The following is a 24,955-nucleotide window of genomic DNA, read 5'->3' as shown; positions in this document are numbered from 1 at the left end:
ATGGTCATTCAAAATTAGGTTGTAAGAACTAAATGGAGAGCACACAACAACAATGTTATATCCTCCTTCCATATAAAATTATCACTGTGCTGCTTCCACTGTAATCCTTGAATACCCTTGAGCAAAGAGCAGTTATTGATTTGAGCCAAATTATCTGACCCAAGAGACCATGCAGAAAGAGCTGAGAACATGATACAGCCTAAAACTTGAATGAGTTGTGACTTATCTGCAAATATGACCATTAGTGGAAAGCCACTCAGCTCCACTTTACTGCCCAATGTCTCCACCACCTTCCTTATTCTTCCTTTCTTATACTCAGATAGGGAAAATGCCTTCTCCCATCCCTTACAAGGAACATATTTGGAGTGCAGCAGTGAGAGAACCCAAAGTCATGGCCCCTGATTCCTCCAATATTGGTCATTGTATCACTTTAAAAAATGCTATTTTAATGTAGAACTCGGGAAATATGACCAACCATATCTCAACTCGCTGAAAACCAGCAAGTTTTTCAGCAAGTTTTCCCCCTCCCCCTAAACACAATCCATATACTCAATATCACGGAGGTATACTTGATGGATGAGAAACCCAAGGCTTATTCAAGTCAGAACTTGCAGACATTTCCAAACTCCAACATGTTACACCTCTACTAAAAGTGAAAGCTGCAGTTTACCCTCTCCAGGGCTTCATTTACTGCCTCATTTCTAATTCCAGACAATCAGTTTCCAGCAAAACTTGAAAGCCCGTGCTCCCTCACCATGCAACAAAGGAAGCCAGATTTTCCTCCTGTACTGTAGACATGTGCTTTTGTACAACAACTTCTATTAGCAGATTGTTGCTTAAGAGAAACAGACTGGCAGTGAGAAACAGCTCAGCAGCTTGGCATTTGTTCTACTTGTGTAACCCTTCACAAACAACCCTGCGTTTCCATGAAGGCAACAAACATCTGCTCTGTACACATACAAATATTAAATACTCCAGAAGCTGAAATGCTGTTCAAAAATTGGCTGAGTGGATACAGAGAAACAAAACCTGATTCACATTCTCATGCTTTAAGACCTGAGACTGAAATTGAGTGTAATTCTTGCAAAGAATTTGCAGAGATGTAGTGCCCAGCGTGGGCAACTACATCAGTTCCCACAAATGAGAGTACTAAGACCATACACAGAGCAACCACATAGCTACCATTGTCCCAAAGTGCCAGGACATGTGTTAAGTACTGCTGTTGGAGGAGGTCAGAAGTGCTCCAGAACACAGGAAAACACCTGGAGAAACAGAAGGCTGGGACTTGAGAATGGAGAGGTGCAATCCAAGCAGAGCTGTTCAGCGCACACTCATCAGAGTATCACAGAACAGCAAGAAAACACAGTGGTTGTAGCTCACCATGGTTGATGATTACTAAAAAACAATAATCTCCTCAGTCTTGCAGTCTTCTGATCACCCTTTGAAGGATCACTCTAAGCAGTAAAAACAAAGAAAATCAAGCCTGAGCATTAAGGCTGAAACTTGAAATCTGCAGAAGTCTGAAGAATATATTTGGGACAACTAGGGAATTACATTCCTATGTATGAGTCTGAAACACTTTGAAAGTATTTTTTTAATCCTCAGAGAGCTGTCTATTTTGAAATTGCATTGCCATATCCCAGTATGCACTTACAGGGGAGCAGACAAATTACAATTAGTTTTCAGGAACATGACAGTAAAAATATTTAACCTATATTGCAACATAGTTTGTAATACACACTGCCTCATCATTATACTTATTCATGCTACAGAACAGATTTACTATTTATATTTATCAGATTTACTATGATGTTTACTACTGATAAACTATTCTGTGCATACAGAAGTGGAAATTAATGCTTTTTATTTCCTATTGAGAGTGCCATGGCAGCAAAGTTGAAAATGTATTATTCTATCCAGATTTTCAATGCATGTAGAATATAGAAAGCTCAATTTATTTATTCAGTCCACTAAATCTCCCCAAAACACTACGAGACATTCTCCCTCCCACCAAAAGTTCTTCAGAACTCCTATAGTCAGTGCACATGCTGATGGCCTGAGCAAACTTACACACAACCTAACTCCCTTCCAGAGCAAAGCAGAAAAATGGGAACTGTTGTTTCCAAAACCACATTCTGAAAAACCCAAACCCTCACTTTTCTTGAACCATTTTTAGGAGAGCTTATTCATAGGACTTCTCTAATACACAGTGACACACTACTGTTTGCCCTGTATCTGCCCATTGTGCCTCCATCTGTTGATCACATACTGCATCACTGATAGCACAATTCACCACCAGAGAGCAAAATAATGTTTTGTTTTGTTTTTTTTACTTAAAAGTAAAAAGAAGAGATGTGAACCCTAACTTGGTTGAAATCACCTGAAAGTAAAATTTATTTTTGTAAACACCATAGCAGTGGATTTGACTTTAAAACACAGCAGCCTCAATTTGTACTATTTTCAATTGGAATGCTGAAATAGGAATAATGTTCAAAATTTAAAGTGGGAAAAGACTGAAGCTACTCTTGTTCACAGAATATGGGACAGAATTGGCATAGATGTTAAAATCTAACCTAATTGACTTGGTTTTGGAGAAATGTGATTGCCACACCTACAGATATCCTTCCAAGTCAACAGAAGAATCATTCTGTTGCTATCCTGTACATTTTTACTGTCCATGCAAATTTATAAGGATTACAGTCAGAGAGGGCTACAGTTACTTTCTATGTGGCTTAAGCACATGTTCCTCCTCTGCCACTGTTCCTTGTAAAACTTACTGTCAAGCTTAAGAGCCTGTGACAAAAACTAATCCATAAAACTGAAAACAAGGGATTTGAGAAAAGAGCCTAGAAGAAAACAGGGAAAATAATGACAATTTTTCTACGTTTCAAAGCCTGGGTCAAAGTGGCCTAATAAAAACCACACATCCAGCTCTTTCTGTCACCTCTTGGCTGGTTTCTGTCTGATTCAACTGTGCAAGCAGCTGCTGATGGCTGGGCAGTGGGAGAAGGGGCTGTTTCCCCAGGCCCAGCCAAGGGGCTCTCAGGAGGCTGCAGTGGGCACACAGTCACAGCCTGGCTTTTGTTTTTCAGAACAGGGACAAAACATATTTTCCCCCTCCCTTGTCTGGGAAACAGGAAACACATTCTTATAAAGACTCTCCCACATACAGACTGAGCAGGAAAAAGGTGGAGTTTGGCAACATTAAGATTTGTTCTTCAAATGCAGACCAGTAATTACTGTAAGGTAAGCGACAGGATGGCTGGGCTTACTAATGTTTACTCACCCTGGTGCTGCTGTTTTCAAATGTATTTATATTTCATGCAGACTTACCCATAAATGTAAAAAACAGTTATTTTTACCCGAGTTTTCAGGTGGTGAGACCCTTGCACAGACTTTATTTACCTTTACATAAAGGCAACAAATGTAAATAAATGTCTTTTTCAATGACTGTACAAGTTAATTTGTTCTTATGAGCCCTATAAGGTGGCTAGACATTTTTATCCATGTTTTACAAAGTATGCTGTTTCAAGTGGAGAATACAGCTCTCCAGAGCACAGGAAAGTTCTACACCTCCACTTCAGAAACCATAAATCAGTAGTAATTTTGTCTTTAGCTCAGGGGAAAAAAAATCATTAGGACAGAAATGTGTGTGGGTTTTCTAGGAAGGTCACTCACTTGTTAATAAATCTGTGTGTTTAAAAGGACAGATCTTGTTGATCAAATGTGCATCAGGAACACATTAAAAATAAGTAAAAGAAAAATAATTAGAATTAACAGAAATAAAGTTCTGCACTGGAAAAAAAACACCAAGATGTTGGTTTGACAGGATTTCTTATGAGCTACCCATGAAAATAATCCTAAAATAGCTTGATTGCATCACATACTAAGTTTGAGATGTTACTCACCTTCACAGGAAGCACCTAACATCCAGACTGCTCAGTATTAAAAGTGCTAATCTGGATGGGAATCCACCTCTCTTTTTTCAAAAGTTGTATTCCAGCCATTGAGAAATTATTTTTTAGTGAAAAAATTAAATGAACCTGCAAAAAAATCTGATTTCTTTCAGTTCATACACATGTACCTAGAATTGTGCTTGTCAAGGTCACACTCAACAGCCTTTTAGAGCTTACAAAAAAAAAAAAAAGTAATACTAAGTGCAGTGTTTTGAGCATATTACAAAACACAGCACTTAACCCCATGAAAATATTCAAATATATAGTTAGTGTAATACCTCTTCAGTGTTTTGTGAGCCATCACTCATTACAAAAATCCTCTCACAAGCTCTATGTAATCAAATTATAATGAAAAAAATTATTAAATGCCCCAGAGAAAATGCCTTGTTACTGTATCTTGAATACATCCATAATTAAAACTGACTGGGAAGGCAAACACTTGTCTTGAAAAATAATGTGCTCAACACCTTTGAGTAATGTAGCTGCATGACTGCTGTGAAATAAAGCACCCAAAGCAACAACCCCAAGAGGCACAGAGTCAGCAGCAGTGGTGCTGCAGCTCCCTCCCATTCGTCAGGAGCCTCTTGCCAATGCTTGAGGTTCCTAATCCTTAGCACCCCGTGGCATCACTGTTGTTCTCTCCCGCATAGACTAAGTGAAAGAACTCCCATTTTCTTTTAGCTAAGCTGGCAGCACTAAGCAAAGTGATGGTGTATGCTGCATTGTTGGCAGGACACAGCCCTGGGACTTGGAGACTTTAAAGAAATCATTAACAGGTTTTGGTTTTGCTTTTTCTTCCTTAGCTTTAATGGGGGCCATATTCAAGAGTCCCCTCAAGACAGCTGCAAGGAAGAAACTTCAATTTACATCATCATTATTATAGGTATGGTTTGACAGTGGGCATGGAAAGAAAGCAGCTCTCATTCTCTTTTAATGGGAAGCCTGAAATCACTGAAAAATGCTTTTTAAATGGCTACATTTAATAAATTATTCAGTATTCTTTCACAGCAACAACCCATTAAAAACCTCTAGTCCTCAGAGCATCTTAGGGAGAAGAAGCAGAAATAAACTGTCCAGTGCATATCAAGCTTTTGTATCTGCAATTCACAGTAACTGGTATAAAAGCTGACAGTTAATTTATTGCCCCTAGTTATTACTAATGAGCTATAAATTTGGCTGTTAATAGTTCTGGTGTAAAAGAGATAAATTATATGACTAGTCTGAGTGGGCACTTCTTACCCTGCATACATACAACTCTCATTATAAGCCCTAACCACAGTATATACTCCAGAAAGCAGTTCACTTGTAGGGAGAGAGGGAAGTGGCAGAGAAGATGCCAAGAATTTTTTTTTTAAATTAGGCATCTGAAGTGTTTAGTTGTTCCCTGTTCTGGTCCAGATTGTAATACTGGGGCCAGAACAGGGAAGGGTAATACTCAAATCCTAAGGTGAGCACTTCCTACCACCTGAGATTCTATATAAGAGCAAGGATGACAGTTCTCATGAATTTGCATGACAACATTGTTTTATATCAAGAGGTGAGACATTCTCTTTAAGTACATACACTATGGGGGATTAAAAAAAAAGAAAGAAAAAAATAGAGGGAGGGAAGAATGGACACACACACAAGACCTGCAACAGCACATTCTGGAGTTCTGAATTAAAACTTTGCTTCTGACAGAGACAAATAAAGTACCCATTAAGCTGCTGTTAGCTGCATGTAGATGAGCTGTGAGAATTAACATATATTCCTATAGGTTGTTCTTTGATTTAAGTATTTCCAAAACTTGGGAGACAAACTGATCAGGCCAGTTTTAAGAATATATATCAAAATGAGCATATTCTGTGCCACAGCCTGAGTCTTAATCACTTTTTCATATTAAAAAAACAAAACAAAAACTTTTCTAATATGATACTAAAGTATCAACTGGCATAGAGTACTGCAGTTTCAGAACTACATTATAAAATTATTTTACACTATATGCCCCAGTGATCTGTATAAATGGCTGACAAAAAAAAATTTTGATATTTAATGTAAATACTTATTTTCTGTAAGTCATCTGCAGCATTCACCATGAAGGAGGCCCGGTTCCAAATCCATATTTGGGAATAACACTATTAATATAACACCAATGACTCACAGTGCAAGTTCTAATGAAATCTTTTATTTAGAAGCATTACATTTATAATACTTTCCCCATATAAGGCTTGCAGTTTAAGCATTTACACATATATTGTTGGCAAATATAAAAATGCTTAAACTACTTTTGAATGCTCACGCATGCAAAAAAAATTCCAAAGAAAACACGTGAGATCATAAATCTTGTGTTGTAGGAGAAATCTTACGTGCGCAGCTGGGCTGAATATAAAGGGCAACAGAATCACAGAATGGTTTGGGTTGGAAGGGACCTTAAAGGTTATCCAGTTCCAACCCCACTGCAATGGGCAGGGAACCTTCCACTAGCCCAGGTGCCTGAGAGCCCCAGCCAATCTGGCCCTGAATATTTCCAGGGATGGGGCATCTACAACATCCCCATGATGTGTTCCAGTGCCTCACCACCCTCCCAGCAGAGAATTTCCCCTCTTTCAGTTTGAACCCTTACTCCTTGTCCTGTCACTACAGTTCCTGACAAAGAATCCCTCTCCTGCTCCCCTGTAGGCTCCCTTCACATACTGAAAAGCTGATGTAGTTCTCCACACAACTTCTCTTCTCCAGGCTGAACAACCCCCAGCTTTCTACAAACTACTTTCTACAATTTTCTCAACCTGAATAGTTTAAAGGGAAAAAAAAAAACAACAAAACCCTCCCAACCCTCTATAAGACAAAGACCATTCCTGAAGGTGAAGATTCACTCAAAGAGCCAGAATTACAGTTCTAGAAGTGGTTTGGTATTTTGCACTGTATTTCAAACTTAGCAAACATAGAGCAAGGTGGACAGTAGCAGGAGTGCCCAGGGTACATAAATAATGCTGAAATGTCATGGAATTGCTGCAAATGGTAAGCTGTTGTCACCACAGGGTGACATGGTCCTGCTCTTTGCTTTCAAGACCCTTACATTCATCATCACCCTCTTTCTCCAGCCTTTGATAGCTCCATAACCTCTCCATACTGTTCCTGCAGTAGAGCCAAGAGGAAAACAAATGGGGCCTCTCTCAGTCAGAGCACAGGGAAGGGCACAGGAGGCAGAAGCTGCAGGAATGAACCTTCCCAGCACAGCGGGGCAGCAGTGGTCGGGAACAGCCAGGAACCCTTCCTGCGTGTGGGAAATGGTGCGAGGCTGGAATCCATTTCCACACAGCGATTGGCTGTGTCACTGTGCAGTAATGGAATGGCAGACATGGGATGCAGGGGAGTGGAGTGGGAGACTTGAGCAAAGTATTTTATTTATAAAGGAAACTTCTGCTGTTTATAGCATGAGAGTATTTGCCACATTTTGCTTGTCCTCAGGGGCTGTTCTCCCTCTGTACACACCCAGCAGTCAGAGCTGCCTTAGATGTCTACATCCAAACACCATCCCTGCATACACTGCAGCAACCCTCCTTCTCCAAAAAGCAGCAAAATAAGGGCATTTCTATGACATATAAGAAGCCATCTCACTTTGTAACTGAGGTACATGAATGAAGATCACTGTCAGCTTCAGCAAGCATAGGGAGTAAAGCTGTAACTGAGTTACAAAAAGGAGAGGGCTGTAGCTGACCAAGAAAGTACTAAGGTACCAGGCAGAGCTCAGCCAGGAGTGCTGGCATTTTGTACCTTGGCTTGCATTTTCTCACAGCATAAAGCATTCTAAAGACTACTCTCCAAAAATGGATTCCCAATCAAAAAATCTCTGAAGTGGACAATCTATGTTTTTGGCGCTGATACATTTGTCTGTGCTTTCCAAGGATAACAGTCTGTACGGCTACCCTTAGATTTCCCCTTTTTTTCATGACAGAAAATGTGGTTATTTGGGAGGACTGTAAAGAAGTTCAAACAGCTGCTTCTCCTCAGATAAGATATTTGGGTGTTCATACTACCTCAGTCTGCCAGACGAGCTATTTCAACAAGCTTTCATGAGCTCTTTGTCACATCCTTCAAAGATATTTTTCCTGCAGTTGCAATAAGACTTAATAAAAAGGCCTTCTGAAGCAGACTTACTATGTTCTTTTCCATTTCTACTTTTTTGGGCAAAACAAACATAAGATACTACTTTCTCTCCTTGGCTTGCTTTACGTCAATGCAAGACGGAAGCACACAAGAAAAACAAATTCCTTTTCAATTTCAGTACTTGGCTCAAAATCAAAAGTCATTAGTTTAAAGCAGTGGCTTGCAAAAGAGGAAACATCTTGGGGCCAGCAATATTTTTTATCAGTTAGTGAGCATCCATTAATCATTAAGATATTCCAAAATATTTTGTCCCCATCCAACTTGAATTTGTTTCTGATTGTGATAATCACCTTCATGCACACACAGATCCAAGATGAATGCAGAAAAAAAAAAATTAAAAAATCCCTTCCATGCAGAGTGGAGATTAAGATATTCCAAAATATTTTGTCCCCATCCAACTTGAATTTGTTTCACATTGGTTAGTTCTGATTGTGGTAATCACCTTCATGCACACAAAGATCCAAGATGAATGCAGAAAAAAAAATTTAAAAAAAACATCGCTTCCATGCAGAGTGGGACTCAAAAGAACATTTTTCACAAGGGCCCAGGGCACTGCTGAGCAGAGGGGAGGTGCCCAACTATTTGAACTCTCAGGTGAAACACTGATGCAACAATGTTACAACTTAAACACAAACTTCTGAGAAAATCGAGCATGTGTTCCTCAGCAGCACTGAGGTGCTAAGCTGCAAATACTGCATTGTCAAAGCTTTCACCCCACCACATTTCTGAATGCATGATCTAGCTATATGTTCTTTTGGTACTTAATGTCCCAGGAAAACATGCCACACAGGAGTATTCAGCAGTGGAGAGTCAGGTAGGGGCAATGATGAGAAGATAAAAAGTATTTAATTAACATCTAAACGTTTTAAATTGTGCTATACGTTCGTTTCAGCAAATAATCTCTTGCACATGCTGCTCAGTTCTGTCACTATGGTTTGGGATGGCCACTGTGCAGGAGTTGCAGAGATTATTGCTCAGATTTAACAGCCATCAGTTGACAAGCTTCTGAACCTGAACTTTGAGGCCAAATGTGGTTCACATGGCCTTGTCAAAATTACCATGACAAGCAGAAGAGAATCATCACATGGCTCTCTGGCCAGGGTCATCAGAAAGCCCAGTGTGGGTGCAATTTTTACCTTGTAGGCTGTAGGTCAGTACTCCCCATGCTACTGGGAGGGAAGTCAGCAAGCTACCCAACAGAGGAGTTCACTTGTACAACTGCACAACCCACTGAGCACTGCAGCAAAGCCTTCCTGCCGAGGGCATGGCCTCTTGCAGGGACACCAGGGGACACAGATATGTCTGCACCACTGTGAAGGTTATAGGAATGCACAGGCCTGTACATCGGGATTTAAAAGACACAGGAAGTTTGACCTGTGACCAAAGTTCAAGCTGTGTTGAGATCATATCTTGTGAAATGCATGCTTGGATTTATACCCTTCCTTAAACTCAAGTCATTTGGAGAAAAAGAGGAAATAGATGTGTAGTAAACAATATTTATTATTTGACACCCTAACAGCCTGCAAAGACTAATACAGAGTATCACTAATTCCAAATGATAAAGGGTCAAGAGAAGATAAAAAAAGAAATAGCAATTGCAAAGAGAAAAAAAATTGATGCTGCAATGATTACAGTGCCAGTGCATTTTTCAGTGTCACTGTGTCACAACACAGCACCAAGCAAATAAACGAGCATCTCCCAAGCTAAGATGACCTTCAAAAGAGATCACTTATACAAAGAAACTTTGCAATGCAAAGAAATACAATCAGCATATGGCAGGATAGCACACAACAGCAAAGCTGACTTAACAACATGGTCAAAGAGATGCTGGCAGGTAAGATCTCTACCTCAGTCTCAGCAAGATAAGTGGGTCTTCTAACTCCGTGTCCTCTGATGAATCTCAGCACCAGATCCCTGTCTCCACAAGCCCAACAATTACCCACTTCAACAAGCAAGAGCAAACATGCCCATGTCCAGTGAGACCTGCTCAAAGAATACCTATAAATCACTGTTTCTAAGTGAAACTCCAGATTTTAGTTGTGTTTCGTGTTTATGTTTGTACAGTTCTTACACTGGTGTCAAATGAAGTGTGATGGAACAGCAGAAAAGGGAAGCAGGGGAGGCTTTTTGCTGGTGGTAGGTTGGAAAATATCTTCAAGTATCTTAGCTCCCCTTGCAATCTCTCTCCCCCCTTTATGAATTTACAACTGCAATCATAGCCTGAGCAAATCATACCCAATGAAAAAAAACTTATCATGATGACTTTTGCTACAACATCCTTGTTTACAACCCCCTTTTTTCCTGTTTCGTTTTGGGACATTTTGGGTTTTTTTTTTTTTGTCTGTTTGTTTGGGGTTGGGTTTTTTGGTTTGTTGTTGTTGTTTGGGGGTTTTTTTTGTGTGTGTGTATTTTTTTGTCTGTTTGTTTGGGGTTGGGTTTTTTGGTTTGTTGTTGTTGTTTTGGGTTATTTGTGTGTGTGTGTGTTTTATTATTTTTTTGTTTGTTTGTTTTATAATAAAGTTTTCATGCACAGCACTGCAAAAAGCACTCCCACAGTAACTATCTGCCCTCCAACACTCCACCCCAATGAGCTCCCCTCTCCTCAAGTGACCTGCACAACAGGGTGCCTCTCCACCTGACAAGTGGAACACACTGTCCCAAACAAAAACCCTTGAAGATGAAAACAGGCTTTTCTGCTGACATGGCAAAAGTTTAGGCTAAACAGCAAAACATACTTGAAGCTCTTTTTCCATTACCTTGCATTATTAAACCATCTAGGCAAGAGATAAACATAAAAGGAATTTCTTTAATTAGATAAAGCAACTCCTCAGCATCTGTTGTTTAATAAAGTAAAGCAGATCAGCATGTTAGAATCAGATAATACTGAAGTCTCCCACAAACTCACAGCTGAAGCTTCTTTTTCATGCAAGCATTTGGATGCCCCTGGTTTTACTCACCTTAATACAACACTTCCAGTTCAATGCTCACTGTAAAATGTAATGCCAGGTACACACTGGGCCACAAGTGAAATTCCTTAAAAAGATTATGCATCGTCTTGCAAGTTACAACAAGGCAGAACAGATACAGAGGGTGATCTTGCACAATACATTTCCCTGAAGTTCTATACCAAGCATTCATTTTTAATAAAACTCAAATCAATGAAAGATTGTACTTCTTGTAACTACAGTTTAAAAAAATTCATTTAACATAAACAATATCCATTACCTTTTGCTTTTCAGCATCATTTCTTAATTGACTGTCTAAGATAATCTCTCAAAGGTCACAAACCTCTGCAAAAAAGCCAAGTTAATTAGAATACATTCTCAGCCTCTCTCTACTACAAACCCAATCCCACTGAGGGACCAATTTATCAGCCTAAAACCAAACACTGTAAGATAGTAACCTTCAATTATGTTTGATCCTGTATGCAGTTGGATAACGGCATTTTTATTACAGTCATAAAAAAATGTTAAGGATGTGTCACAAAGATGTTAACACCTATCTACTTCAACATTAAGAAAACAGAATCCTAATCAAACTTTGGATTTTTTAAAAATCAAATGTAAACATATTTTGGCAAAGCAAAAGATCCTTCTAAGCTGCATTGGGCAAACCAGTGGAGGCAAAAACCAATGCAGTCCAGTTGAACATTGCCAAAGTATTCCCAATCCATCTGGGCTGGGATCTGCCTCTCCTGTGCAGAGATTGCCACTGGGCTGCAGCCTGGACTGTGAGTCTAAGGCACTGTGAGGTTGGTCTGCACACCTGTACTCTGAGGCACATCCAGAACATCTGGGCTTTTCAGGAGCTGCACCATGCAGCACTTACCTCAGCCCTTACTCATTACACAGGGCTAAAGGCAGCTCAGTAAAGTGACACTTCAAGACTACCAACTTTCTTCATTTGTCATGTCACCTGCAAGCAAACAGTCACCACTGCACAGTGGCAGTACAAGTCCTCTTCAGACCAGCTAAGCTGTGCTCGGAAATAAAACTTACATCCTATGAAGATACACAAGAATCTGCTTTAGTAAAAATCAAACACAATTATTTAAAAAAACCCATTCACCTGAAAATTCTCTCTTTTCAATTTTTATAAAATTCCTTGAACAAGGAATATTTAGTTCATTATCACTCCAGTTATGGTATATTTTCTGTTACTGAGAAGATGACACAGCAATTAGAGAGAAATAAAATCAGTATTTTTAAAACCACAAAGCTAGCAAAGTAACTCAGAGTAGTAGTTTCAAGTAGCAAAATCTTAAACTAATTTTTCAGACTGGTGAAATTTAAAGTAATTTATATTCCGTGTCGGGGAGCATCACATTAAATGAGTTTAGCTTTTTTGTATCAAAAGCTGGAAAGTACTTAGAATAATTATCACAGGCACTTCCTCAGGAATCACAGAGTTTCTAATGTTTCGTGGCTTTACTGGGCAGATCCACCTCATTTTAACATATGGACAACTCTAACCCGCCCCCACCAAATGCACGCACTATAAAAGCAAATCCAACAAGACACAGAAGAAAACAAAGCTAAATAAGCTGCACATTTCCTACATTGTCATCCTCTGTTCTTTTTGAGACAAAAGGCATGGCCATTATTTCACGTACCCCGTCACTAGAGAGGAAAAGAAAGGCTTCTGTTTTCAAGTGGTTTTAATGATGAAGGTTCAAAAGAGGATGCAGGCTGTTTCTTACCCGTTCAGCGTGTATGACCCATTCCTCCTGAGTCTCATACTTGCAGATAAGAATCTTAGGAAAAAGTCCAGAATGAGGTGGTTTGTCCTCTGCAACACCAGAATACAGGCACCTGTTTGGTGGTTGCACTATTTGTTCACCAGGGGATCTCTTTCCTGTTTCTCTGAGTCATCAGTGGGGAACAATGTGAAACCACCACCAGAGCCACTGAGCAGGAAGCCCAGAGGAAACTGCCTGCAGCCAAACAGGAGTCTGGAGGTGTAAAATCTCCCCAATGCACCTCACAAAACCTTGGAGCCCACTAAAAAAAAAGCAGCAAAAACTCAGAGGAGATTTTTATAAAGTATCTAAAGCTCTCCCTGCATGTCCAAGAATAAATTTTGTAGAAAGCTGTAGTTGATCAGTGAGCTGCTCTTCAGAAAAGCCTGAGAGCAGCTTCAGATCTGTTCCCTCCTGCTCACCAGCCCTGCTGCAACTATTACTCAAGCACCCTCAGAGCACAAGGCAACTAAACGAGAAGTCCTAGATAACAAATACTCAGCATTTTTTGTTTTGAGTTTTTTTCCTCCCCTCAGTATGAAGTTAGAAATTACACATGTGGAAAGGGACATACGATTAGCGGTTAAAAGGCTTATTTTCCTTGTAGCAGGTTAAAAACAGGCAGATCTAAATTCACACTCGAATACTGCAGGGAAAAATATCCTCTAGCAGTCCAGTGTGGGGCAAGCTGCCCTGCACAAATCACAGCATTGCAGTGTCTCTGCTGAGGCTGTTTTCCTCCCCTTTCTGCTCACCCCGATAGCTGTGAACCAAGGAGCTGCACAGCTCAATGTCTGCTGAGTCCACCACACAATGCAAAAATCACTCCATGTAGCTGCTGATCATTTACTGCCTGTGAACAGATCAACAGCGACTTAAGTAATAAATCACACGAAAAATATTTTTATCAACAGATGTTGAAATAACCATCACTTGTGGCCCAGGTGAAACTGCTTTAGGATAACAGGAAAACTGCACACTAGACAAAGATTAAATATTCACTAGCTAAAAAGCAGAAGCAATCAATCCCATAGAACTCTGGCCCGAGTAAAACACAATTCTTATTCTAATGGCTCAAATGTCTAAAGACAGTAAAAGACTCGTCAAGCTGAATTTTTATTTTAAGTAGTTTAGCAGTTATAGAAAACCAGCCTAAAAAAAAAGAAAATTACTTGAATTCTTTATAGGTGCCTCAGATTATACAGTTAGGTATAATCAAGAATACCTGTATAGGGACTATAGATCACAAATGTTGAGAGAAAAAGAGTTACACTGAATTATAGGCTGAAGAAATCAATGTGGTCCTGCTGATAAAAGGCAATGAGACTGAGCTGTACGAACATGCTGCATCTACAGGACAGAAATTCTCAGCATCTATCTGGCCTAATCTGGAGCACTGTGCTCAACCCATGGCACCCGAGTTGAAGGCAGATGTAGAATTAGCTGTAGCCCAGAGAGCATCAGGAAGATTATCTGTCTTACAGATGTGAAAACTGAGAGAGAAAAACAAGACAACACCTTCCAAGAATGTAAAGAGAAAGAAAACAAAATGTTCTTCCTGCTCTGTCCATCACAAAGGCATTTGAATTAAGCAAGAAACACAGCAGGTTAGGATTATTCTGCCTGGTATGTCTATTTGGGTTTTAAGCAGAGGAATAGGTTATGGAGTCTTCATTATTGCAGGCCTTTGAGATGATCCTGCTCCAGAGCTGTAGACTGACTGGGTGACTTCTGCAGGTGTCTCTCATCCCTACTTCTCTATGATTTGCTCCCAGTTCTAGCTGGCAGAAAAAAATTAAAATTGTGCTGTGTAACCATGAAACAAACTGGCTCAAGTCAAACCAGACTAGAGCATGCTTTAGAATTTCCTCCTCAAAACAAGGCAGAGTGGCCAGGACTCCAAATAGGACCAACACATTACAAGCACAGTGGTGGCAGTGCTCTGTTTTTGTCATATTCTGGGAGGGAGTGATACCTCATGTTCTTCTCAGCTTTACAAAGATCCTGCCTACGTACTGGCTGGCATCAGGGGATGATTATTCCAGTTGCTAGTCAGGTCCCACTGTCCCTCAAAATTCCCAATGGCCACGGAACAGCTCGAAGTCAGGCCCCTGCAGGCAGCTACCTACCTACCAGTGCTGAGTAAAGCACACACACATTCTTGGAAGCTTATCAAAGTAAACTAGGATGATTTATTTGGCTAATAATTTAGAGAATAAAAAGATAAAGTTAATAAATCAAAAATGCTACGTAAAGATAATTTCTAAATACTCTGCATACCCATCTCAAATGAAAACTTGTACTCAATGTTCTCCTTGGAATATGATATTTTAGAGGTCACCTTAAATCCAGGCTCATAGTAAAATCCAGGCTCTGGTATGTTTGCAGCTTTACTGGAAATAAAAGATACATCTGACTGTACAACTGAATCATATATGACACTGGCCTTTCTTTGGATATCTACTAATTTGCATTGCAGGTGCACCAGCAATATGGAACATGGGAGCTGTCATGAGGTGGTGTCTGATAACTATTACTTAACAGCAATTGACTAAACAGGAGAATTATATATTTTTGTAATAGTAATAATAAAAAGTGACCATTCCACAGCTTTTTTTAAGTGCCTTTCTGGAGACAAAATGTAAGTGATTTACCCATGAATTTTCTGAGCATTTTGCTTTCACTTGCTACCTAATTTTTTAAAAATTAATTTCAAAATTCTGCTGCTGAAAGCAGATGCTGTTTTTTTCATAACTCCACTTCTGCAGAAAGACATCAATTCCTTTTTTTCTTTTTCACTCCCCCATGCTCTTTCAGGATTACAGCAGCACAAGGGTATGTGTTCTTTAACATCTCCATCTGAAAACTATTATAGGAAACCAGCAACTAAATATAAACTCTCCAATCAGTGCCAGAGTCGGCCACATCAATGCTGGGATCCCAAAATGCTATCATGGACAAAAGAACTTACCACAGGAACACAGCTAAGCCTACTTGCCAACACAACCACTTCAGAAACAATGAATTCCTGCTTCAGAGAGGTCTTCTGGAGAAATGTGTTTTGTTCACAGAGATTAAAAAGCCCCTTATTTTCAGTCAACATAAAGATGATAAACTCGCTGAATAGGCAACTCCATGGTGAGGCAATGTGCTATAGACATTCTCTCCTACAGTATTTTCAATTAGCTGCACCTACAGAGATCCTCTTCTCCTCTCTCCCTACACGTATGCATTCCAGAGACCATACACAGGCTGAATCATCCTCACTGTGGTGAAGGCACATGGGAGAAGGGAAAACATCTTTATGTCTCCTTAAGATCCCTTCTGACAAATAAAGTGTTTGTACAGCCCACTTCTCTTTTATTCCCTTTCCCAAGCAGAATCCATAAACTTTAGCATGGATTTTTTTGTTCACAGGCTAAACATTCATCCAATTACTGCTCTGCTTCCAAGGGGAATTTCAACAGCACCATTTGGCCTAGTTATTCTGGACATTAGCTCAAAGAGCAGTTCCTTAGATAACATAAATTAGCATGGATGATTTACCATTTTCAACCATGTATGTCCCAGCTACTTTGAGCTTTGAAAACATCATTAAAAGATCTATTTCAATTCCTATTAAATAAATTCCCATTTAATAAGGAAATGTACAGGCTGAGTACAGAAGAGAAAAGCCAGCCCTCCACTACTTGGACAGACTTACAGTACACTCAGAGCTTAATTATTCATCCAGGGGGAGCTTTGCATATGAATGAAACATCTTTCTACATCTAAAAAGAAATATTCACTAGCAACCTCAGTTCTCTGCATCTGGTCAGGAAAGAGAGGAGACAGAGTGCCCATATGTACCCTATTTGCAGAGCCAAGGTTTTCACAAGTGTTAAAAAGTTACTTCTACAGTATATTTATCATTACTTTATAGGCATATTGTTTGTCCTCTTTTGAAAAATCTACTTGAATTCGTCTGTTTGACTACTGAAGAAACAATTTACTCTCTTTCTCTGGAAAATACCCACTAACTTACTGCTTAACCTTGTTTTCTACTGTCTTGCATCATAACTTGTATTTAAGGACTGTCCAAGTTAATTCCCAAGATAATCAATGAAGTACTGAACTGTTACAGGAAACAAATTTAAGGCTGCTTTTCTGGGCTGATTATACACTTCCAGCACTGCACCAAACAGTGGGTCAGCCACGTTCACTTTACTTCTACCTAAACACTTACCTAATTCAGACTTAATTTAAACACTGATATTAGAGGGACAGAGATCTTGCATATCACTATCAATTGCTGCTTGATAGGGAATGAAATAGTAAAAGAGGAGAAGTAGAACAGGAAATCTATAGCTAGATGTAAATGCTATCCCCAAATTTTTTTTTATTCATTTGGCATGTGAAGACAGTGCTGCCTCAGCTTCAGAGCTGAAGAGATTTCTTTGCCAAACTTGTAAAGAAATCCCATTACACCGGAGATTTTGGCTTAGTATTGAAAAGGAAGAAAAAAGCCCTGTGTGGAGACACTACAATGGTCAATATAAAAATGAAAGCCATAATAAATTTCCTATAACCAAAGAGAAAGCCATAACAAGGGAAAAGTCTTTAATCTGCTTTTTAGGACAAGATTTTTGGTTTGATTTGGTTTTTATAATGAATACAACAGGCAGTCCTGATTTAAAGCGAAAAGGACAGCAGCACTGAAAGGGTTATTGCAAGCTGTTTATAATAAGCAAAGGAGGACAGTGTTGGAGAAAGTTACAGAACTGTAATAACAGAACAGCAATCCGCCTGGAAACGGAAAAGGGTGGGTGAGTGGTTTTACCGGACCAGGGCAAAAGCCAGGGTTTGTAAATTTAGAAAAAAATACACACCCACACAAAATGTCTCAATCAAGAGTATAGGGGACGAAGGGAAAAAAAAGAAAGGAAAACACACAGAGCATTTTACAAGGGCTTTATATAAATTTTGCTTAATCATTCTTAGTGGACATCTGCCCACGGCTTTATACAGGAAAGACCAAGCTTTCAGTGTGTGCCAAACTGTCTGAAACACAAACCTCTGGCACACTGCCTGCTTTGATCCCCCACTTGGGGCAGTTTCTGGGAGATGGGCTTGGAGCAAATGAACACAGACATCGCTTTTTGGAAGGGCCAGCCAAAAGAGTTAATGTGATGTGAAGTGTGGAACTGGACTTCACGGTACTCAAGTGCATTCTGTTCAATTTACTTTAAATGATTTTTAGGTTTTAAAAACAGAAGGAGCTGGGCAGAATTCAGTAATTAGTTTTGATGTTAGAGAGAAGTGCTTACACAGGGTTAACAAAACTACTGTGGCAAAAGAAATGCTTTAGTGGGAGTCGAAGGCTGCCCTGATTCCTGCAGATGGGCACAGGGACAACAGGTATTTATAGAACTCTGGCAAAGGGCTGCAGAGCATGAAGACCCCCATTCAGACCAGCCCCCTAAACTCCGTCCATCTCAAAGGAAGGCTCATAAAGTAACATAAAAAATAGTAAGAGAAGACTGATGATTTTGGCAAGAGCAGCGAGCAGGTAATTTAGAGCAGGCACTGCCCCTCCAGCCCAAGAACAGGAAAGAACTGTATGAGTTACCAACATGCTCCACCCAACAAGTCCCAGTCGGTATAAAAGTCTCTGCTGCAAAATTTAGCTAATGATACAATCCAGGAGAAGTGTGAAAGTACCGCAGAGGGAGAACAGGAGAGATATTTCTGAGAAAGAGACTTCAGCTAAAATTAAACATGATCAGGCACATAGAAATCCCTGAAGCCTGTACAAAACAAGCAGAAAGAAAAATAGTTGTTTTCTATGGCACAACTAGCTTCTTTAGCTTCTTTCCTTTTATCCTTTTTTTTTTTTTTTAATTTAGCCAAGTGGTCTTACATTAAGGTGCTAAAAGCTACAAGCAACTTTTTCGACTAAAAATGTTTAAAGCTAGACTGATTTTGTTAATAATGAAACAGTACACGGATTCCAATACAAAAACCTAATTTCCAAAAAGTAAAACTTTTTAAATATAGAACCCTTAAGAAAGTAACGGAAGGAAAATTCCTTAAATACTAAAAAAAGGCTGTAATTTTGGTCAAATACAGAACAAATCATTAAATATAAGAGGTATCAGGAAATAAAACTGGATAACAGATGTATAAGTTTTATAAAACAGATGACATGCCATATATAGGTGAGTACAACAAGTATACAATATGTGCTCAGTCAGTGTAATATTCTGAAATTGAAACTAATTAAAAGTACCAGGCCCTCACTATGAATCTCCTTTTAAACTTGATCATGAGCTTGGTCTCACAGATCCTCCCCAGTATCCTGAGAGATTAATTAATCTCTTCCATTACCACCCTGGCTACTGCAGACACACTGAAGGGACTCTGGAATGCCCCTCTCACTTGAGGGTAAAGGGAATTTACTTCAATGCCAAATTCAGACTGCTGATAGGGATGCTTACTGCCAAATATTATAAATTAAATTATTTATTCAAGGAATTTAACATTTACAGGTGTAAATGAGGACAAATCTGGCAGCCAGGAAGTTGCTCTTTTGCAGTTCCTAATTCAGAAGGGTCTGTGCAAAAAGTAAGCAAACATGCTTCCTTGGTAAGGGACACACTGATGAGCTCTGCACTTCAGTAAGCAGTACAAATCTCAACAAAGGAACATTTCTGCACCCATGGAACAGGGTGGGCTTTGACCTAAGGAATTATGTGTGGGAACCGGGGGTGGGACACCAATGATTAGCAACAAGAATGTGTAAAACCAACACATACATTACAGGAAAACAACTACAATCAGAAGCTTTAAGCTAATCTATCGGTTGCTGACTGGTATGAAAAAAGGACAAAAGTGGAAACTTGAGTATATCAGGAATAAATTCTGATCATAAAAAATATCATCCTGCATTTGTAGAGTCATTTTTCAGATATCTTTTATGCTTTACCTTTAGAGAAAAGCAAATTGACTGTCCCAAAAGTAATAAATACAATATTATTTTTGCAGATTATTCTGTACTTCAAATTAATGGACATAATGAAACAGCTTCTCTGAAGTGCTAAGTGAAAAATCCTTTGTGTGTCAGGCAAAGGCAGCAACATAAATCATTTGAACACTGGCTTTTTTAGGTGATCCTAACAAAGCCCTTACCAAATTTGACTTCAGCTGCCATTATTCAGAGTTTTGCTAGATCCTAAATGTTCAACAAAAAGTCTTTGTAGACAAATCCCAGGCATAAGCCCAGTCATCCATCCTTCAAAGAAAGGCAAGAATACCTCACCCCAGCCAGAGTCTGGACCTCATATTTGAGAGCATCAGAATATTAACTAACATTTACATAGCACTTTTGGAAATTTTAACAGCACTCTGGAAAAAAGCCCTCAATCCCTGCAACCTGTGTCGGTGATTGTTAGAGTCATTACAGTGGAAAAACCCAGGAGGAAATGGCTATAAAGTGAAGCAGATAAAAGGAAACTACTTGGAAACAGAATCAGAAAGTCAGTGCTGTTTCTGTCTTCCCCATTGCTGAGGGTAAGACAACACAGGGCACCATCCACACGCTGCCTTTTCAGGGTGTTTGCTCAGGAACAGCACTGCATGTAAAGTAGAACTCTACTGGACTGTCAAGATCAGAGAGCTGCTGGCTATAAAATACTCCCTGATACTTAAACAATTTACAGCCAGGAATGAAAAATTTGCTACATCTGCCAGTTGGCATCTTCCACTTTGTATCTCTGTTCCCAAAGTGTAAAGCAGCAATAACAACACTTTGGGAAACACTTGGGAAGTCAAAATACAGAGTCTAGGATTTAGTGGGATGAAGTGACTAATGCAAAGCCAAACATCAAATGAAAGAATAATGTAATTCAGAAATCTTCAGCTCTCTATTCCAGCCTCAGTGCCTAGGCCTCCTGCCTTTCAAAATGCCTCTTGCATGAGAGAAGCTGCATTTGAGCTCCCAGTGACTGCCCTTCATTCTCCCATGTCTGGGCACACACACACCTTCTCGAAACATTTTTCCTGAGCATGGAACTCAGCTCTCAAGGCAATATGGTAGACAAAGCCTCAAAGATTCTTACTTTATATGCTACTATTCTCAAGTGGAAAAAAAATACATTAAAAAATTGTGCACCCACCACTAAATTTCATCCAAACTTTGCACAACTGCTGCCTGGCCATGCTTCTGCTTTTACAGACTTCCAGTGACACGTAGTCCCTTTCAGTTTCCAATGGGAAAACCTACAATGCAAGGCAACCCCAACTCCTCACTTACATAATGTATGCCTTCCCAGTATGCAGTGTTATATCATAAAAGCATTTAGCTTAGAAAGCTGGTCTTAAATGCTTCAGAGACATGGCAATATACTTCTTCAGCAGCAACAGATGATCAGGGAGAACAAAGCGAACAGTCCTATCTTCCTCCTGGCAAAAGATGGAGTAATTAACCGTTAAAAGCAGAATTTCTAAGCTGCCAGTGGAATTCTTACCCTTTTACTGTGCCATTTTACCTACATGAAGGACAACTTAAGGGAAGTAAGTAATCTTGAAGAGCCAAGTTAGAGGAGAACCAGTTTTGGCTGAAAACCAAGGAACGACTCAGTTTAAATTTTAAAAACGAAATGCCAAATTAATGAAGTAAAAAAACTTCATACGACAGGTTAGAGTTGCCTGAAAGCATTTCAGTTTTTAACATCCTTTCATATGAAAGGTTCCTGGAAGATTTTAACCATCATCAGTTTAGGCCCACATGCAAATATAATGAACAAAATCCTTTTTTTCCTTCAAGTATGACTAAGGATATACATCTCATAGCCCACTCTTTCCCCACAAAAAATCTCTTCCACCTACGTATCTTAATTAAGACTGCACTCTTGTTACACTTCCCTTCTTTACGGATTCCATTTTTACTTCTTCCAAGATTTAAAAGGAATTCTTAGAGTCATCTGCTTTAACATATCTAGTTGTATCTACTCATCCATTTCCACCAGAACACAGCTTCATTAACTGCAGTGGGTGAAGCACAGACATGACAGTCACGGAGGCTGGGACTTTATTTTCAAGAGGAGGTTGGGTACCTGCTTGAGCCATTCCTTCTATACTAATAAAATAGAATTCTTACTACAGAATTTCAACTCACACACTGGGGATTTTAGATAAATCTTGAGTGTTTAAAGCTTGCTGTTTGGGGTCACAATCACAAAGTTGCTAGTTTGCATTCATGATCCAGGAGAATTAATGTCCAAGTCAACCATTAAACTCACTCGAATTTTTTATTCCCATCAGATGGGCAAAAGGGAGCCTGTACAGCAGATTGAGAAGGGTGATTCTCCTTACATGCTATTTTGTAATACCTACGATTTATCTCATGTCTTATTATTGTTGCTGTTATTTACTTCCTTATTTTGCTTGGATTTTTAGTGCGAGTTCATGTAATTTTGCTTAAAGTCACTAAGCTACAGTAATCAAAGCGGTCTTGCCTGCAGTGCTGTGAACAGGACAAGCAACTACTACGCTAATTAGCATGCAATTTTCAAAGGTCAATTACCACATCATTAGCCAGGCTATTTACATCTCTGCAATGTGGAGCATTCTCCAGCTTTAGACAGCGGAATGGGACAAAAACGGATTAAATTGCTTAGGGTCAAATAGTACAGTGAGTTGATGAGTAAAGAGTTTAAACTCCAGTAGCTTGAGTAGCTCATAATGGGCCATTTTCACACTGTGCCCTCCTCCTGCTGACACCATCTTCTGCCAGATGCTTAGACACAGAGCAAGCCTATCTACCAGGAAATGTTAACATCCGCTTACACTGAGTAAATCTCGTTTCTTTACTTTAACAAAACAAAAAAACCAAAGGACCAATTAGCAAAAAATGCCTGGCTGTATGTCCACAGTGACATAATTTAATAAAAGTAAAAACAAAGATTAATCAGCACCTATAACAATCATGTCTAGAAGCAATTTTTTTTTAAAAAAAGGTATTTTTTCTGTCCCCTGGATTTTAGATAAAGATGTACATTAAGGTGATTTTGGGCATGCAATGTCAACCAAGCTGAGTTTCCAAACGCAGCAGCCCAAGGCTGCATGCCTGATGCACACCCAGATTTTACAGGCAGTTTCAGTGCAGGACACACAGGCATCTTCACCATGGCATTTGCTCTGCTAGCCCAGACAAGCAGCCAGGCAAAGTCTGCTGGGTTCAGCTCCAGGTGAGGAGAGAAGGAAACCTCTAATAACTGGAATTCTTTCTGCCTCCAGCAGAGCTGGCATTTCTTCCCCTACCTATCCAGCTTTCTCCTTATCTATAATTTGCAGCCATAGTCACTCCATGATTGTGTTAAACCTTTATATTAAACCCTTTTTCACATCAAACACCAGCACAAGATCCTTCAGGTTTTCACGTGCCCATGTTACAATTGAAAGGGCCTATAAAGAAATAGTACAAAGCAAATTTAATGTTGCATGGCTTCTCCAGCTTTGACCTGCCTTTCACTACAACCCTCATCTCTTTTCTCCAGATACTCCAAATATTAAGAAAAATCATCATTGTGCTTCAACTCCAGACATCATCATTACAAATCAACTTGCATAAAACCCCCCTTTCTTACTTAAAAATGTGGGATAGATCATGATTCAGAAAAATACTCCTATTTTTTCCTTCTGACAGCTAATTCAATGAAAAGTTAGTCCATTGATACATATCGCCAGACTCTCCACATGCTAGAACAATAATGGATTATCTGCTTGTTTTAGAAACAAAAAAGCCTCGCTACATTGATAAAAAATAAGATAAAGCTCAGCTTGAAGCAGTGAAAGTTAGAAAGGGATATTATAATACTTCTGCTGTTAACCTTTAAAAATGCACCCATTTGAAGTTTAAGTGAAGTTTTATTCTTCATAAGTGGTAAAAATCCCGAGGCTCTTCAGTTTTCTATGAAGCATTACCAGTTTTGGTCCTATAACAGACATAACAGTTCTTACAAAGCTTTGTTGCAGGTTGTTGGCATTTTATTTCATTTTGTTTTTTTTATTAACAGCATTTAGTTTTCTTCATACACTGCAGTTCTGTAATAATATATAGATCAAATAATTCGGATCATCACAAGAGATGCCTTATCCCTACCTCTGAAGATAAAAGTGCCAAATCAATTATTATGAGGGTACCTGCAAAACACACTCAATCCGGAATTCTTGTCTCACCCTTTTATTCTTTTTGCCCTTCTAGTTCCCCCATCTCCTAATGAGCAGTTGATATTTTGGACTCATGACCTGGCTTAGGAAACAGCACTGCAACACTTATTTGCTAGCACAGGTCACCATTTTTATTAAATTACTGACCAAAATAATTTCAAGTCCACATGCTACAAGGTTTTTCCACTTGCACACATTATAATCAGGCTTGCTGTCAAGGCCATCTTTTCATTCCTTTCCACTCCCAGTTCACATATTTTGGTGCAATCACAGAAACCCCAGTTAGCTCCCTTCTGTGGGACCAGCAACTCTGCTATTGCAGAGACTCCATGACAACATGGAGACAATTCATAATACAGATCAGACAAAAAGTAATAATGTCGTATACAGAAAGCACGTAGATTGTGTGCTTGCATGAATAGCTTTATATATAATTCCACCTTTTACCTTCAGGATTTTTTTTTTTAATTCCATCATTGTGCTCCCCAAAAACTCCTATGACAAATTTGACAAACCCCACAAAAGCAGAACAGCAAGGACTTGAAGAGGAAAAGTGACTACACTAAGTTTTGACTAAGCACATTAGAAACAATTATGCGTCAATCTTTATGTTGTGTTTTGTCCTTCTCTAGACAGTGTCAATTTAACTTATTTTCATTTTTCCTTGTGAAACAGAAGAGGAAAAGTGACTACACTAAGTTTTGACTAAGCATATTAGAAACAATTATGCGTCAATCTTTATGTTGTGTTTTGTCCTTCTCTACAGACAGTGTCAATTTAAAAGGTCTTATCTTTATTTTTCCTTGTGAAACGAAGGTTTAAAAAGACTGCCATGAATTCAACCAGCTTCTTGAGAAGACAGGATTTTTTTGTTGACTTTTTTTTTGCCTGACTCAAAATTACACTA

General features: G+C 39.2%; 1 protein-coding gene across 2 annotated transcripts in view; it reads right to left on the bottom strand.

Moving 5' to 3' along the window:
• The window catches only part of MOB2 (MOB kinase activator 2), a 109,280-nt gene that overhangs the window by 41,853 nt on the left and 42,472 nt on the right, over nucleotides 1–24,955 (bottom strand). Inside the window, exon 1 of one of the 2 annotated variants that reach the window (XM_039728308.1) lies at nucleotides 12,802–12,854. The exons of the other annotated variant lie outside the window; for it this stretch is intronic. Within the exon in view, the coding sequence (XP_039584242.1) occupies nucleotides 12,802–12,839 (38 nt within the window). The 5' untranslated portion in view covers nucleotides 12,840–12,854. Of the gene's footprint in view, nucleotides 1–12,801; nucleotides 12,855–24,955 lie in introns of those variants that run through there. 2 annotated transcript variants of the gene reach the window in all.

This window comes from Passer montanus, unplaced genomic scaffold, assembly GCF_014805655.1.
Source record: "Passer montanus isolate IOZ18808 unplaced genomic scaffold, ASM1480565v1 scaffold65, whole genome shotgun sequence".
Classification (NCBI taxonomy): Eukaryota; Metazoa; Chordata; class Aves; order Passeriformes; family Passeridae; genus Passer; species Passer montanus.
Note: the sequence above shows the minus strand (reverse complement) of the source record. Positions and strands in the feature narration are given on the sequence as shown.